This window comes from Microcaecilia unicolor, chromosome 1 (assembly GCF_901765095.1).
Source record: "Microcaecilia unicolor chromosome 1, aMicUni1.1, whole genome shotgun sequence".
Classification (NCBI taxonomy): domain Eukaryota; kingdom Metazoa; phylum Chordata; class Amphibia; order Gymnophiona; family Siphonopidae; genus Microcaecilia; species Microcaecilia unicolor.
In genome coordinates this window covers 35,604,262-35,617,551 of record NC_044031.1, presented here as the reverse complement: position 1 = coordinate 35,617,551, position 13,290 = coordinate 35,604,262, and the positions used below count along the sequence as shown (strand labels likewise).

The 13,290-nt window shown below is 44.8% G+C and overlaps 1 protein-coding gene and 1 pseudogene across 1 annotated transcript in view; both read left to right on the top strand.

The window, feature by feature from the left end:
• The window catches only part of LOC115465113, a 500,577-nt pseudogene that overhangs the window by 47,240 nt on the left and 440,047 nt on the right, over nucleotides 1-13,290 (top strand).
• LOC115460050 (zinc finger protein 814-like) overlaps nucleotides 4,193-13,290 on the top strand; it is a 46,473-nt gene continuing 37,375 nt past the window's right edge. The window contains exons 1-2 of the mRNA XM_030189905.1: nucleotides 4,193-4,341; nucleotides 6,791-6,917. Of these exons, the coding sequence (XP_030045765.1) occupies nucleotides 4,318-4,341; nucleotides 6,791-6,917 (151 nt within the window). The 5' untranslated portion in view covers nucleotides 4,193-4,317. The remainder of the gene's footprint in view (nucleotides 4,342-6,790; nucleotides 6,918-13,290) is intronic.

The following is a 13,290-nucleotide window of genomic DNA, read 5'->3' as shown; positions in this document are numbered from 1 at the left end:
GCAGCTGTGAAGGTCGCAGGGATAACTCCATGGGTCCATTGGTCTCGAATTAAGTCTGCTGACCAGACTGAGCCCAGCACGGATCAGACGGAGCCTAGACAGTGGAGAGCAGAAAGAGATCCAGCGGAGCCATTGAAGTTGCGCCTGACCCGAACCAAAGAATCTACTAGCTGAAAAGAAGGGTCAACTGCATACTGCAGGAGCGGCTGAACTTCGGCTTCATACTGAGACTCTTTCTTGCCGGATTCTGGCTTTCCTGGAATTTGAAAGCTTGATCCTTATCAGTTGAGGGTCTATCCCAACTGGTATAAGAACTCAAAGACTGAGAACACTATATTAGAGTAATCTGTGATTAGCACAGACTGTCGAAATATTATTGCTTAATTAGTTTGCTGTATTTGTTTTAGATTAGGAAGAAAGAAAATGTTAGTAGTTTGGATGCTTTTGTTGTTTTCTACTCCTTGCCTCCTTGTTCCTAATACCCCAACTCGCTCCAACCTTTGGTTACACTCAGTCCAGGAACTAATTAGCCAGGCAAAGATTACTTCCCCTTGTATTGTGTGTTCCCGATTTTCTCCTTATACTACAGATGTCCCAGCTGTTCCTGTCCCTGTGCAACTCCCAGCTCTTATACCTCCCTACTTTTCGAGTTCAGGCCCTTGGAGCCAGGATTATACTTGGTGGTCCTTTTATAATGCTACTTCCCCCTCTGACTCTTCTCTAAGGCCAGTTTTTACGTCTCCCTATCCAGCTTCTGGAGTGTTTTGTTTAACAAGAAGCATCTCAACTGTTCTTCCCATTCCCTGTAACTATACTAATGTTCTCCCAGAGAAGGAGGAACCTGTGTGGGTAGTTTCTCCAGGTACTCCTATGTGCCCTACTACCATACCTGTAGATTATGACCAAGGTGATTATCTGGCTCCTAACTATACTACTGAGAAGACTATAGTGTCCCATCCTATTTTCTACTTTCATAAGTCCCCGGGGGATGAAGGGGTTGCATCATATGAGCGGTCTGTTACAATTGGGGATTGGCACCTATGGTGTACAAAGTCTCCATTTCTTCTTCGTTCCCCCTGGGATAGGGGCTCGCATTATGGGCATCCTAATCTCCATCCTGTGCCTACATTTATTGGGAACTTTCGTCGCCCTCTCCTTGGTCATTACTGGCTCTGTGATAATGTCCTCCACATGATTCTTCCCTCCACATATGATTTTTGTGTATTGGTAACCTTGAATTATTTTCCTAAAGTTATTCCTCTTAAGCCACTATTCCCGCACCGCTCTAAGCGAGAGGCTTTGTCCTTACCCTCCTCCGTTGCCACAGAGGATGAGGCGATTGAATTAGCCCTCCAGTATATTAATTCTACTTATCCTCTGACTAAAAAGAGACTTGTAGCCCTTTCTGCCACGGCCTGGATTCCAATTGGAGGCCCGGTAGCGGGTATTACTGAACTAGGTATGGCTACCCGGAGACTTCAATCCCTACTCCATGTTTTAGTTCATGAGCTGAACGTGGTAGTCAATGCATTGCAGGATCAAATTAATGAATTAAGTATAGTTTCTAGATATAATCGTATGGGCCTTGACTATCTCTTTGCAGCCCAGGGTGGCCTCTGCACAGTGCTAAATTCTTCAGAGTGCTGTACTATTGTCATAAATAGGACGCATGTAGTTAGGCATGCCATGGATAAAGTCCTACAGTTGGCTAGCCTTAATGTGGAGGATTACCGAGGAGGATTAGACCTTACCTCCTGGTGGTGGTCATTGACCTCCTGGATACGTCCCTTGTTCATTTCCCTAATAGTTTTAGTTTTAGCAGGGTTTTTGTTTTGTTTCCTGGCCTCATGTGCTTCGGCAGTATGCCGTCGGACCTTAACAAGTAGGGTAATGGTGATTCACAAGTCTATTCCTAGTTAGGATCACTATAGTCTCCAGAGTTTGAGATGTGAGACTTATCTCTGCATAAGCTGATTTTAGTCTCAAAGGGGGGAATGAGGCAGCCATGAGCAAAGAATAATTATATATATAAGAAATCATATGAAGGGTTAATTCTGTTAAAAGCTTGAAGTTAGAATTCTAACTTTTTACTTTGCAACTGAAGTGAAGGTATGCCAGATGGTTCATATTATTTGAAAGTCTTGCCGGGCTGGGTCAGAAAGGTCAGAAAGACCCTTGTGAGGGATGGATTGCTAAATGCTGGCACAGCTGTAAACTATTATGAATGAACAAAGGAATGAGCCAGACATGCTGAAGTTTAAAAGGCTGAAATACTATTTCAGAAGTTCTTGATATGTAGATTTTGTTATAAGGAAATAGTTAGATTCTAAATAATTCTAGATATTCCTGATGTTTAGATATGTCTTATAAGAATGCTTACTTTAGAATATGTTGTATTCTGTGTAAATTAATAATTCTGTGTAGGATGTTTGTTCAACTCTGTGTTACTTTTAAAATGATCCTTTGTCTGCTGTTTAAGGCTGCAGTGAGGAGATCAACATGTGTTTTGAATTAACTATGGTCTTAGCTAGTTTTGTGAAGGGAGCTGATAGGTGAAAAAGGTCAGAACTAGTCAGCTCTCTTCTCCTTGATTAATTATAGCTAAGTGTAGGACTGGCCTCCTGGAAGTAATAGCCTGATATGTATGCTATTAAGTAAGACTGACTTTTGACCTCTTTAATGAATGCCAGAGTTTAGTTAGTAGGTAGTATGAAGCTGATTAGGAATATGAGAATAACCAATGTTAGATGGGGCCTCTTAGTCTCTAAGGGAATCCAGTTTAAGCTATAGATGAGACATCAATCATAATGAGAAATGTAAGAGACTGGAGACCAAATGTCTGGCATGAGGGGCCCCAGGTCACAGGTCAGTTTAGGATGTCTGGAACCTATGTAACTGATATTTCAAAAGTAATGATTGGTTGAGGCAAGGTAGCCAATCAGTTTCTTAACCAATTGGGAGTAAAGGGGGCTAGGCTAGGAGGAGGGCTTAGGACCCTATTTAAGTGGGAGCAGAAGCAGTTTACGTCAGAAGGAGCTCAGAAGAAAGAGAAGGACAGAAGGAACAGACAGAAGAAGGAGAAGACAGCATAAGAAGAGAAGCAGCTGAGAGAAAGACACAGAGAGCTGAGAGAAAGACACAGAGAGCTGAGAGAAGAGAAGAGAGCTAGAACTGATGTCTTGCTTTGTTTGCTGGCAAATAAAGAAGATTTCTCTCTCATACTGGTGTGTGCTGTCTGACTCCTGAAGTATCACAAATTCCTATCTCAATTCCTGCAACAATATGAAGTATCACATACCGTATGTAATGAGTTTATCTTGTTGGGCAGGATGGATGGACTGTACAGGTCTTTATCTGCTGTCTTCTATTATGCTACCAGTGACTAAGGTGGCAATTGTTCTTTCCTCAGTGATGTCTAACACTACTTAAAAAATTAAAAGAAAAAAAAAAAGAGAATAATTTCACCCGCTTCATTAATTGACTCCTCTTGTAACTGTAGTGTTGTGAAATCCGGTATATGCATGTGTAAATTCCAGGAAATACGAGATCAGCACTTGCTTACAGTAAAGTAAAGCCCTGTGTGCTGCACACACCTTTTCACAGTGTTTTTTTCTAAAAATGGCTGCTGTTGCTGCTGCGTGTGCCAGAAAATATAGTCCAGTTATGCTTATGCAGTTTGTAAAACATTCAGCAGTCCTCAGAGGCTTTTGTGGAATAATTGGGGAATTGTGAATGTCCCAATCTGGATCATGCAACAATTCCAACCTAGATTCCCTGTGCAAATTCGGGATTCACGTGTCCTCGTTAAAACTTAAGGGAGATTCCACTGGATTTATTTAACTGGATTTTATTGCAATCCTAGATCTCAAAGGGAGCCTTTACTCTCCCCCCTCCCTACATTTTGGAAGGGCACCCACTTTCCTACATCTCAGCCTCTGAATCATCACCATAAATTTGATTTGAAAAAAAACAAAACAAAACCCCAAACCATATATTTAACACACATATACGCATAATACTATAGAAATTCACACATAGAAATGGCTCCACCCCGCCCTAGCCTGCTCTGAGTGTAAAGCTCCGCCCACCTGGGCTCTGTGGCATGTTCTGCTCTGCCTCGCTTATGGCGTCATTAGTCTGCGCCCAGCAGGAAGGAGGGGTCGATCATGTCATGTGGTGTCACTGACAGAGAAACAACTGGAGCGAGAGGCGCAAAGAGGGTTTTGTATCTCCTCCAGCACGGGAAGAGGCAAACACGCAGCCAGAGAAAGAGCGTCTGTTTTCTAATTCAGTAAAGCAGCAAAACTAGAGAGGAAGATGCCTGCCCGAGCTTCTGATCAGGTAGGAGACTGCCTCCAACCTTTTGCCCTCTCTATCGGAACACTTCTAACTTGGGATACTAGGCAGTCAGCAGCACAGACTTTAATAGGACCGTGAGTAGACCTGGGATTGGGGACAGGCACTTTTAGAGCCCTCCTGAGTGTGAAGATAGCGATTAGGATTCACAGAGTACTGGTTTACAGTTGGTATAATCCTGCTGCTGGACTTCATGTTATGTAACTATGAATCACATATATCTAGAAAATGCTTCCTCTGTACTACCAAACCACAATTTTGGGAGGTCTAATGAAATATAATGGGGATGTAATGGGGCAGTTCAGCAAACTGAAGAGTAGCAAATCTCCTGGACCGGATGGTATTCCTCCTAGAGTACTGATAGAACTGAAAAATGAGCTTGTGGAGCTTCTGTTAGTGATATGCAATTTATCCTTAAAATCGGGCGTGGTACCGGAAGATTGGAGGGTGGCCAATGTAACGCCCATTTTTTAAAAAGGTTCCAGGGGAGATCCGGGAAATTATAGACCGGTGAGGCTGACATCGGTGCCGGGGAAAATGGTAGAGGCTATTATTAAAAACAGAATTACAGACCACATCCAAAGACATGGATTACTGAGACCAAGTCAGCACAGCTTTAGTGTGGGGAAATCATGCCTGACCAATTTACTTCAATTCTTTGAAGGAGTAAACAAACGTGGACAAAGGGGAGCTGGTTGATATTGTGTATCTGGATTTTCAAAAGGCGTTTGATAAAGTACCTCATGAAAGGCTACAGAGGAAATTGGAGGGTCACGGGATAGGAGGAAAAGTCCTATTGTGGATTAAAAACTGGTTGAAGGATAGGAAACAGAGAGTGGGGTTAAATGGGCAGTATTCACAATGGAGAAGGGTAGTTAGTGGGGTTCCTCGGGGGGGTCAGTGCTAGGACAGCTGCTTTTTAATATATTTATAAATGATTTAGAGATGGGAGTAACCAGCGAGGTAATTAAATTTGCTGATGACACAAAGTTATTCAAAGTCGTTAACTCGCGACAGGATTGTGAAAAATTACAGACGGACCTTACGAGACTAGGAGACTGGACGGCTAAATGGCAGATTATGTTTAATGTGAACAAGTGCAAGGTGATGCATGTGGGGAAAAAAGAAACCCGAATTATAGCTACGTCATGCAAGGTTCCACGTTAGGAGTTACGGACCAAGAAAGGGATCTGGGTGTCGTCATTGATAATACACTGAAACCTTCTGCTCAGTGTGCTGCTGCGGCTAGGAAAGCGAATAGAATGTTGGGTATTATTAGGAAAGGTATGGAGAATAGATGTGAGGATGTTATAATGCTGTTGTATCGCTTCATGGTGCGACCACAACTTGAGAACTGTGTTCAATTCTGGTCGCCGCATCTCAAGAAAGATATAGTAGAACTGGAAAAGGTGCAGCGAAGGGCGACAAAAATGATAGCGGGGATGGGACGACTTCCCTATGAAGAAAGACAAAGGAGGCTAGGGCTTTTCAGCTTGGAGAAGAGACAGCTGAGGGGAGACATGATAGAGGTATATAAAATAATGAGTGGAGTGGAACAGGTGGATGTGAAGCGTCTGTTCACGCTTTCCAAAAATACTAGGACTAGGGGGCATGTGATGAAACTACAGTGTAGTAAATTTAAACCCTAGAGGCCGGAGCTTACTTCTAAATGCAAGGTGAACTTCCTATATTGAATTGGTAAGATCCTTCAGGTTGGAAAAGAGAGGGGAGGGAGGGAGGATGGGGGAAGGGGGAATGTAGGTTAAGTCTGGGGGGGGGGGGGAAGAGAAAAGGTGGGTTGGGGGTTGGGAGAGGGAGGGAGGGAATTTATTACGGGGTTTCTCCTTGTTGATATACAAAATTCAAAAATGCTGCATATTAGTTAGCAAACGGTTGTATAGTTTTATCAAGGTTTGATGTATGTTGTATGCAGAGCCTTGTAGGGCACTGTTTATTTCTGCTGCAGTATCAATAAAAATCGTCTAAACATAAAACAAATGGGAGTAAATTTTTCTTCACCCAACGTGTAATTAAACTCTGGAATTCATTGCCGGAGAACGTAATGAAGGCGGTTAGCATGGCAGAGTTTAAAAAGGGGTTAGACGGTTTCCTAAAGGACAAGTCCATAGACCGCTACTAAATGGACTTGGGAAAAATCCACAATTTTGGGAATAACATCTATAAAATGCTTGTACATTTGGGTAGCTTGCCAGGTGCCCTTGACCTGGATTGGCCGCTGTCGGGGACGGGATGCTGGGTTCGATGGAACTTTGGTCTTTTCCCAGTATGGCATTACTTATGTACTTATGTATAATCTCGCTTTGGAACTCAATGTTTTGTGAGTGTGAAATATATCCATTCAGAAATTTCTCTGCCAGCCTCACTGATGAATGTGATAGAGAAGGTGTTGACTGTTGAGCGGTTTGTGTTTCAGATCCCAGTAACCTTTGAAGACATCGCCATCCATTTTTCCCAGGAGGAATGGGAGACTTTAGAAGAATGGCAGAAGGAGCTTTACAAGGATGTGATGAAGGAGAATTATGAGACCTTGATCTTACTGGGTAATAGAGAACACTGTATTTTTACTAGCAGTTTCAAGATAACGAGAAGAACAGTTCTGATAATGAGCTTTTTCTAGTGTGTTTTGGTAAAACGTTTTAATCATGAATTGATAATGCGTGCAACTGTTGGGCAGATTGGATGGACCGTTCAGGTCTTTGTTTTCTGTCCCTTATTATGTTACTACCGTGTTTCCCCGAATATAAGACACTGCCTTATATTAATTTTTGCGCCCAAAAAGGCGCTAGGTCTTATTTTCAGGGGATGTCTTAATATTTTGGGGAAACACGGTTGGCCCGCCCACCTTCCCTCCGTCGCTCCTGCAACTACCGGTAACCCCCCACCCGAGGTCGCCCCCCCCCCCACCCGAGATGGCGCTCCCACCCGAAGTCGCCGGACCCCACCCCCCTCCGTCGCTCAGAAACTAACCTGAACTTAAGCCTCCTTTCACTTTCCTTCCAGTTCGCAGGAGCAGCAGGGCAGGGCAGGCCTCTCCTTCCTTCCGAGCCCCACCCTCGCCTGACGTTACGTTACGTCAGGCGAGGGCGGGACACGGAAGGAAGGAGTGGCCTGCCCTCCTACTGCTGCTGCTTGCTGCGAACTGGAAGGAAAGTGAAAGGAGGCTTAAGTGCAGGTTAGTTTCGGAGCGACAGAGGGGGTTGGGGTCCGGCGACTTCGGGTGGGGGCGCCATCTCGGGTGGGGGGGGACGACCTCGGGTGGGGGGTTAGTTTCAGAACGACGGAGGGGGGCCCGGCGATCTCAGGGGGGGGGACCCTACTTACCGGGAAAAACAAAACTTTGCTAGGCCTTACTTTCGGGGGAGGCCTTATATTTTCTAAGGGCACCAAAAACCTCGGTAGGTCTTATTTTATGGGGATGCCCTATTTTCGGGGAAACACGGTAGCCGTTGAGCCCGTAAAAACGGGCTAGTAAAGGAAGGGGGGGGGTTGAAAGGCCCCCCCCCCGATAGGTCGCCGCCGCCCCTCCCCCCGGAGTCTCCTCCGCCACCCCTCCACCCGGGCTGGGTACCTGGCTTCACTATTCAAACCGCCGGAACGCAGCACACAGCTCATCTGAGCTGCCGTCGGCCTTCTTTCTTCTCTGCGTGTGTTCCGCCCTCGTGTGACGTAATGTCGGCGAGGGCGAGACACAGGCAGGTAAGGAAGGCCAACGGCAGCTCAGATGAGCTGTGTGCTGCGTTCCGGCGGTTTGAATAGTGAAGCCAGGTACCCGGGCCGGGTGGAGGGTGGGTGGGGGGAGCGGTAGCGGCAACCCTGGGGGGGGGGGAGCGGTGGCGACGGCGGTTCCCTCACTCGCAGGTGCGCAGGTTCTCTCTCTGTCACGCCCCCATCATCACGTATTGACGCGGGGGCGGGACAGAGAGGGTCTCTACTGCGCATTTGCGAGTGAGTACGCCTCTTGCCATTTATATGTTTGTTTACATGAGGAAGTGCTGCATTGATCATTTTGGGGCCAGTTTCCAAGGCTCCAGTTAATGAATCTGGGATTCCTGTGGCAGGAATCTGTAGTTATCAGCTAGGGTAAACCTCAGCCATGATCTTAAAAGGTCCAGAACCCCCTTTTAGTTTCAGCCAACATGACCATAGAAGCCCTGGGATCCTGTAGTGATATGTGCCCCTAGTCATCCTACCCCCATTCTGGGCAACAAATGAAAACTCAATAACTGGATCTCTGGCTATGAACCCTGCTTCTCAGGCCTAAAAAATGACACCTCTACTAACCCATTCTCATCTCCACACCCCCTTCGCACCCTTGACCCTATCTACTCCAGCTTACAAGAGGCAGGAGTGACCCAGGCATCCCATTGCTCCAGCCTTTCAGCATCTCTCCAGTTTGATGCTGGTTAACCTGAAGTTGTCCTTTGCCCCACACTTTTGGAAGCAGGGGATCAAGGTTAGTGACTGGAATTTCAGGCTCAGAGGAGAGGGGATGGATGCAGTGGAGGGGGATTCAACAGAGCCTTGCAGCATATGCTTGGTTACATATCACAGTGCCCGGTACAGAAGCCTTAAGAACATAAGCATTGTTATGTTGGGATAGACCGAAGGTTCATTAAGCCCAGTATCTTGTTTCCAATAGTGGCCATTCCAGTTCACAAGTATCAGGCAATATCCTAAAACAGTAAAACAGATTTTATGCTTATCCTGGATTTTCCCAAGTCCATCTTAGTAATGGCTTATGGATTTTTCTTTTAGGAAATTATCCAAACCTTTTTAAATCCCTGCTAAACTAACTGCTTTTACTACATTCTCTGGCAACGAATTCCAGAGTTTAATTACAAGTTGAGTGAAGAAATATTTTCTCTGGTTTGCTTTAAATTTACTACTTAGTAGCTTCATTGGTGCCCCCTAGTCCTAATAGTTTTGGAAAGAGCAAACAAGCGATTCACATCTACCTGTTCCGCTCCATTCAGTATTTGATAGATCTTTATCATATCTCCCCTCAGCCATCTCTTCTCCAAGCTGAAGAGTCCTAGCCACTTTAGCCTTTCCTCATAGGAAATTCATCCCATTTCCTTTATCATTTTCGTTGCCCTTCTCTGTACCTATTTTTTAAAAATATTAATCAAGAAAGAAAACCAGGTACCAAACATCAACTCAATAAGAGATTGTACAGCAAACATACCGCAGAGAACTCATCGCCCCACCTTCCTCCACCCCTCAAATCCCTCCAGCTGGCGCTGAAATGTTTATAGTGAGGGTGTAGCTAAAGCCAAGTCTTCATAAGTAAAACCCCCCAAGTTTATGGCTTAACGGTAGTGGCAGGTTGGGGAGGGGGCTGCCCCCTCCAGTGGTGTCCATTTTCCAAGCATGGTATGGATCCTATGTCGTAAGAAAGTTAACCAGACACTCAGCCCATATATCTGTCGGCTGTGTCATCTAGTGTATATATAGTCCAACTTATGAAGTGCCATCATTATCGACGGGATGAGTGGGTTGTTTCCTTATTGCCGCCAGAGCGAGTTTACCCACTACAAAAATGTGCTAGCTAGTTGATGATTTTCTTTTTTAACCCCTGACACGTTTAAAATGAAGCAGGCAATGTTCTGCCTTTACCGGGTATGTAACTTATCCCGCCTCCATTCTGTTTATATCTTTCTGAAGGTTTGGTCTCCAGAATTGTACACAATATTCTAAATGAGGTCTCTCCAGAGTCTTCTAGAGGGGCATCATTACCTCCTTTTTTCCTACATACCATTCCTCTCCCTATGCACCCAAGCGTCCTGCTAGCTTTCACCGTTGAATTTTCTACCTGTTTGGCCACCTTAAGGTCATCAAGTCCCACTCCTCTAATAAGTTCTTCACCCCCTAAACTGTACTGATCCCTTGGGGTTTTGCATCGCAAATACATGACCCTGTTTTTTTTTTTTTTTTAGCATTAAATCTTAGCTGCCAAGTTCCTGACCATTCATCAAGCTTCACTAAGTCCTTCCTAATGTTCTCCGTACCATCAAGGATGTCTATCCTATTGCAGATGTTGGTATCATCCGCAAAGAGGAAAGCCTTACCAGACAGCCTTTCAACAATATTGCGTATAAAAATGCTTACAACAGACACTTTGTACCTGGAAAAATATAGCAGTTTTTTGTTTTTAATCTTAGCTAGTGAATAACAATAATGCAGGTTCCTAAAAATAGTTTGTTTATTTATTTATTGCATTTGTATCCCACATTTTCCCACCTCTTTGCAGGCTCAATGTGGCTTACAATATATCATGGATAGTGGAAACATATTAGAGAATAGACATTTAGTATTACAGAAGTATCTTGGGTAACATGATAATGATAAAGCATGATAGTAGTATAATAAGCAAATTTTATAAGACAATTCTGGATATATGTGGTGGAGATCACATTTGTTGATCTTTGTGGTATGCCTTGTTAAAGAGATGGGTCTTCAGTAGTTTGCGGAAGTTAGTTCATAGATCTTTTTTAAGTTGCGCGGCAGTGCGTTCCAGAATTGTGTGCTCAAGTAGGAGAAGGTTGACGCATGCGTTAGTTTGTACTTTAGACCTTTGCAGTTGGGGAAGTGAAGATTAAGGAATGTGTGGGATGATTTTTTAGCATTCCTGTTATAAATCCTATTACTAATGCCCGTGTCCTAGATCATGGGTGGGCAGTCTTAGTCTTTGAGGGCTGCAATCCTGTCGGGTTTTCAGAATTTCCCCAATGAATATGCAGGAGACCTACTTGCCTATAATGAAGAATTGATTAATAAAAATGTTCTAAGCATAACTGATTGTATGTCTAATATTTACATGCATATTCATTGGGGAAATCCTGAAAACCCGACTGGGTTATGGCCCTCAAGGACCAAGGTTGCCCATCCCTGTACTAGATAAATACTGGGGGGGAGGGGGGGAACAGAATAACAGCTACCCCTGACAAGGTTAAACATGATATAAATTGGTCCTCCAAGCAGTAGAAGAATTATAAATGCCTTACTGTGTTCTGCAGTGACAACTTCTGCCTAACAAAATCTTGGCCTAGATACAGCTGTGATCCTTCATAAAGTGATTGTCCTTTCCGCTCCAGCTGAGTAGAAGTGGCAAACTAAAAAGGGGTTCAGGGGGGTGAACAAGAAGGGTGAAAGCAAGATTTTATGTTATTATGGTTCCTTCCCTTGGCTGTTTGTATGGACAGTCTCTGTGATAAGTAATGTGATTCCATCACATTGATAACAACCAACCCAAGTAAATCCCTCTCACCTGGTTCACCAAGAGACAGTGTCTCTGAAAATCCTCATGACAAACCCCATCTGGGAATATCATGTTTTGAGTTAGTTGGTAGTTCTGCTCAAGTGTCTGAAGGCACGAAGTCCCAATGCTGGATTGAACCCGTCCCATCATAAGGAATAAAAATAGGAGCACAATGACTCTGTTAACCTCTGTCCCACAAATCAAGGTAGCAGCACTGAATCCACATTGGCTGAAATCTGTTTTGGAAGGCTAATTTTGTGCTGTAAATAAGAATACTAGGGGCGCTTAACTTCCACCTTGAACATGACCCTTCTACTGCAACCTATGGGATATTTTCAAACTGTCCACAGTGGAACAGAGACACTGGGGACTTTTACACATTGACTTTTTACCAGTTTGAAAGTGAAACTGTTATTGGGGCCAAGAGGTTGTGGTGGTTTATCCTGATGTTGAGTGGCTGTTAATTGAAGTTTTCAGACTTATTTTCGAAAGAGAAGGGTTCCCATCTTCCGACAAAAATCTGGAGATGGGCGTCCTTCTCTCAGGGTCGCCCAAATCGGCATAATCGAAAGCTGATTTTAGGTGTCTTCAACTGCTTTCCGTCACGGGGACGACCAAAGTTCACGGGGGCGTGTCGGCACCGTAGCAAAGGCGGGACTGGGGCGTGATTAAGAGGTGGGTGTCCTCGGCCGATAATGGAAAATAGAAGGGCGTCCCTGACGAGCACTTGGACGACTTTACTTGGTCCATTTTTTTCTTGCGACTAAGCCTCGAAAAGGTGCCCAAACTGACCAGATGACCACCAGAGGGAATTGGGGATGACCTCCCCTCACTCCCCCAGTGGTCACCAACCCCCTCCCACCGTTAAAAAAAAAAAAACTTAAAATTTTTTTTTTTGTCAGCCTCAAATGTCATACCCAGCTCCAAGACAGCAGTATGCAGGTCCCTGGAGCAGTTTTAGTGGGTGCAGTGCATTCAGGCAGGCGGACCCAAGCCCATCCCCCCCACCTTACACTTGTGGTGGTAAATGTGAGCCCTCCGAAACCCACTGTACCCACATGTAGGTGCCCCCATTCACCCCTTAGGGCTATGGTAGTGGTGTACAGTTGTGGGGAGTGGGTTGGGGGGGGAGGTTGGGCGCCCCCCACCATATTATTGAAACGAAAGATGGACGCCCATCTTGTTTCAATAATATGGGTTTCCCCGCCCCTTCGCGGGGCCATCCTGCGAGGATGCCCTCATGAAAACTTGGGCGCCCATTTCGGTTATGCCCCTCTTTGTTGCCTAACTTGGCAGTATCATCATTTATTCAGGAAAATCATGTTAAAATGGTATATCGCTGGTACCTCACCCTGGACAAGCTGCACAGATGGTACCCAACTGTTTCCCCTTTTTGCTGGCATGGCTTCTCAGTAGTGGGCACAGTTTTTCATATTTGGTGGGCATGTTCTAATGCTCAGGCCTTTTGGAAGGGCACCCGCTTTTAAATCAAACTGCTCACTGGCTTTTTGGTTTCTTGGGCCCCTGGTATCTTTTTACTTAATAAAACTATTCTTGAGTATCTGTCTGCCAGAGCAGCATTGATGTGTTTTTGTGTCAGTGCCACTCGGCTGGTTCTTGCAGCTTCCTGGAAATCCTCAGAGGTACCATTAGTG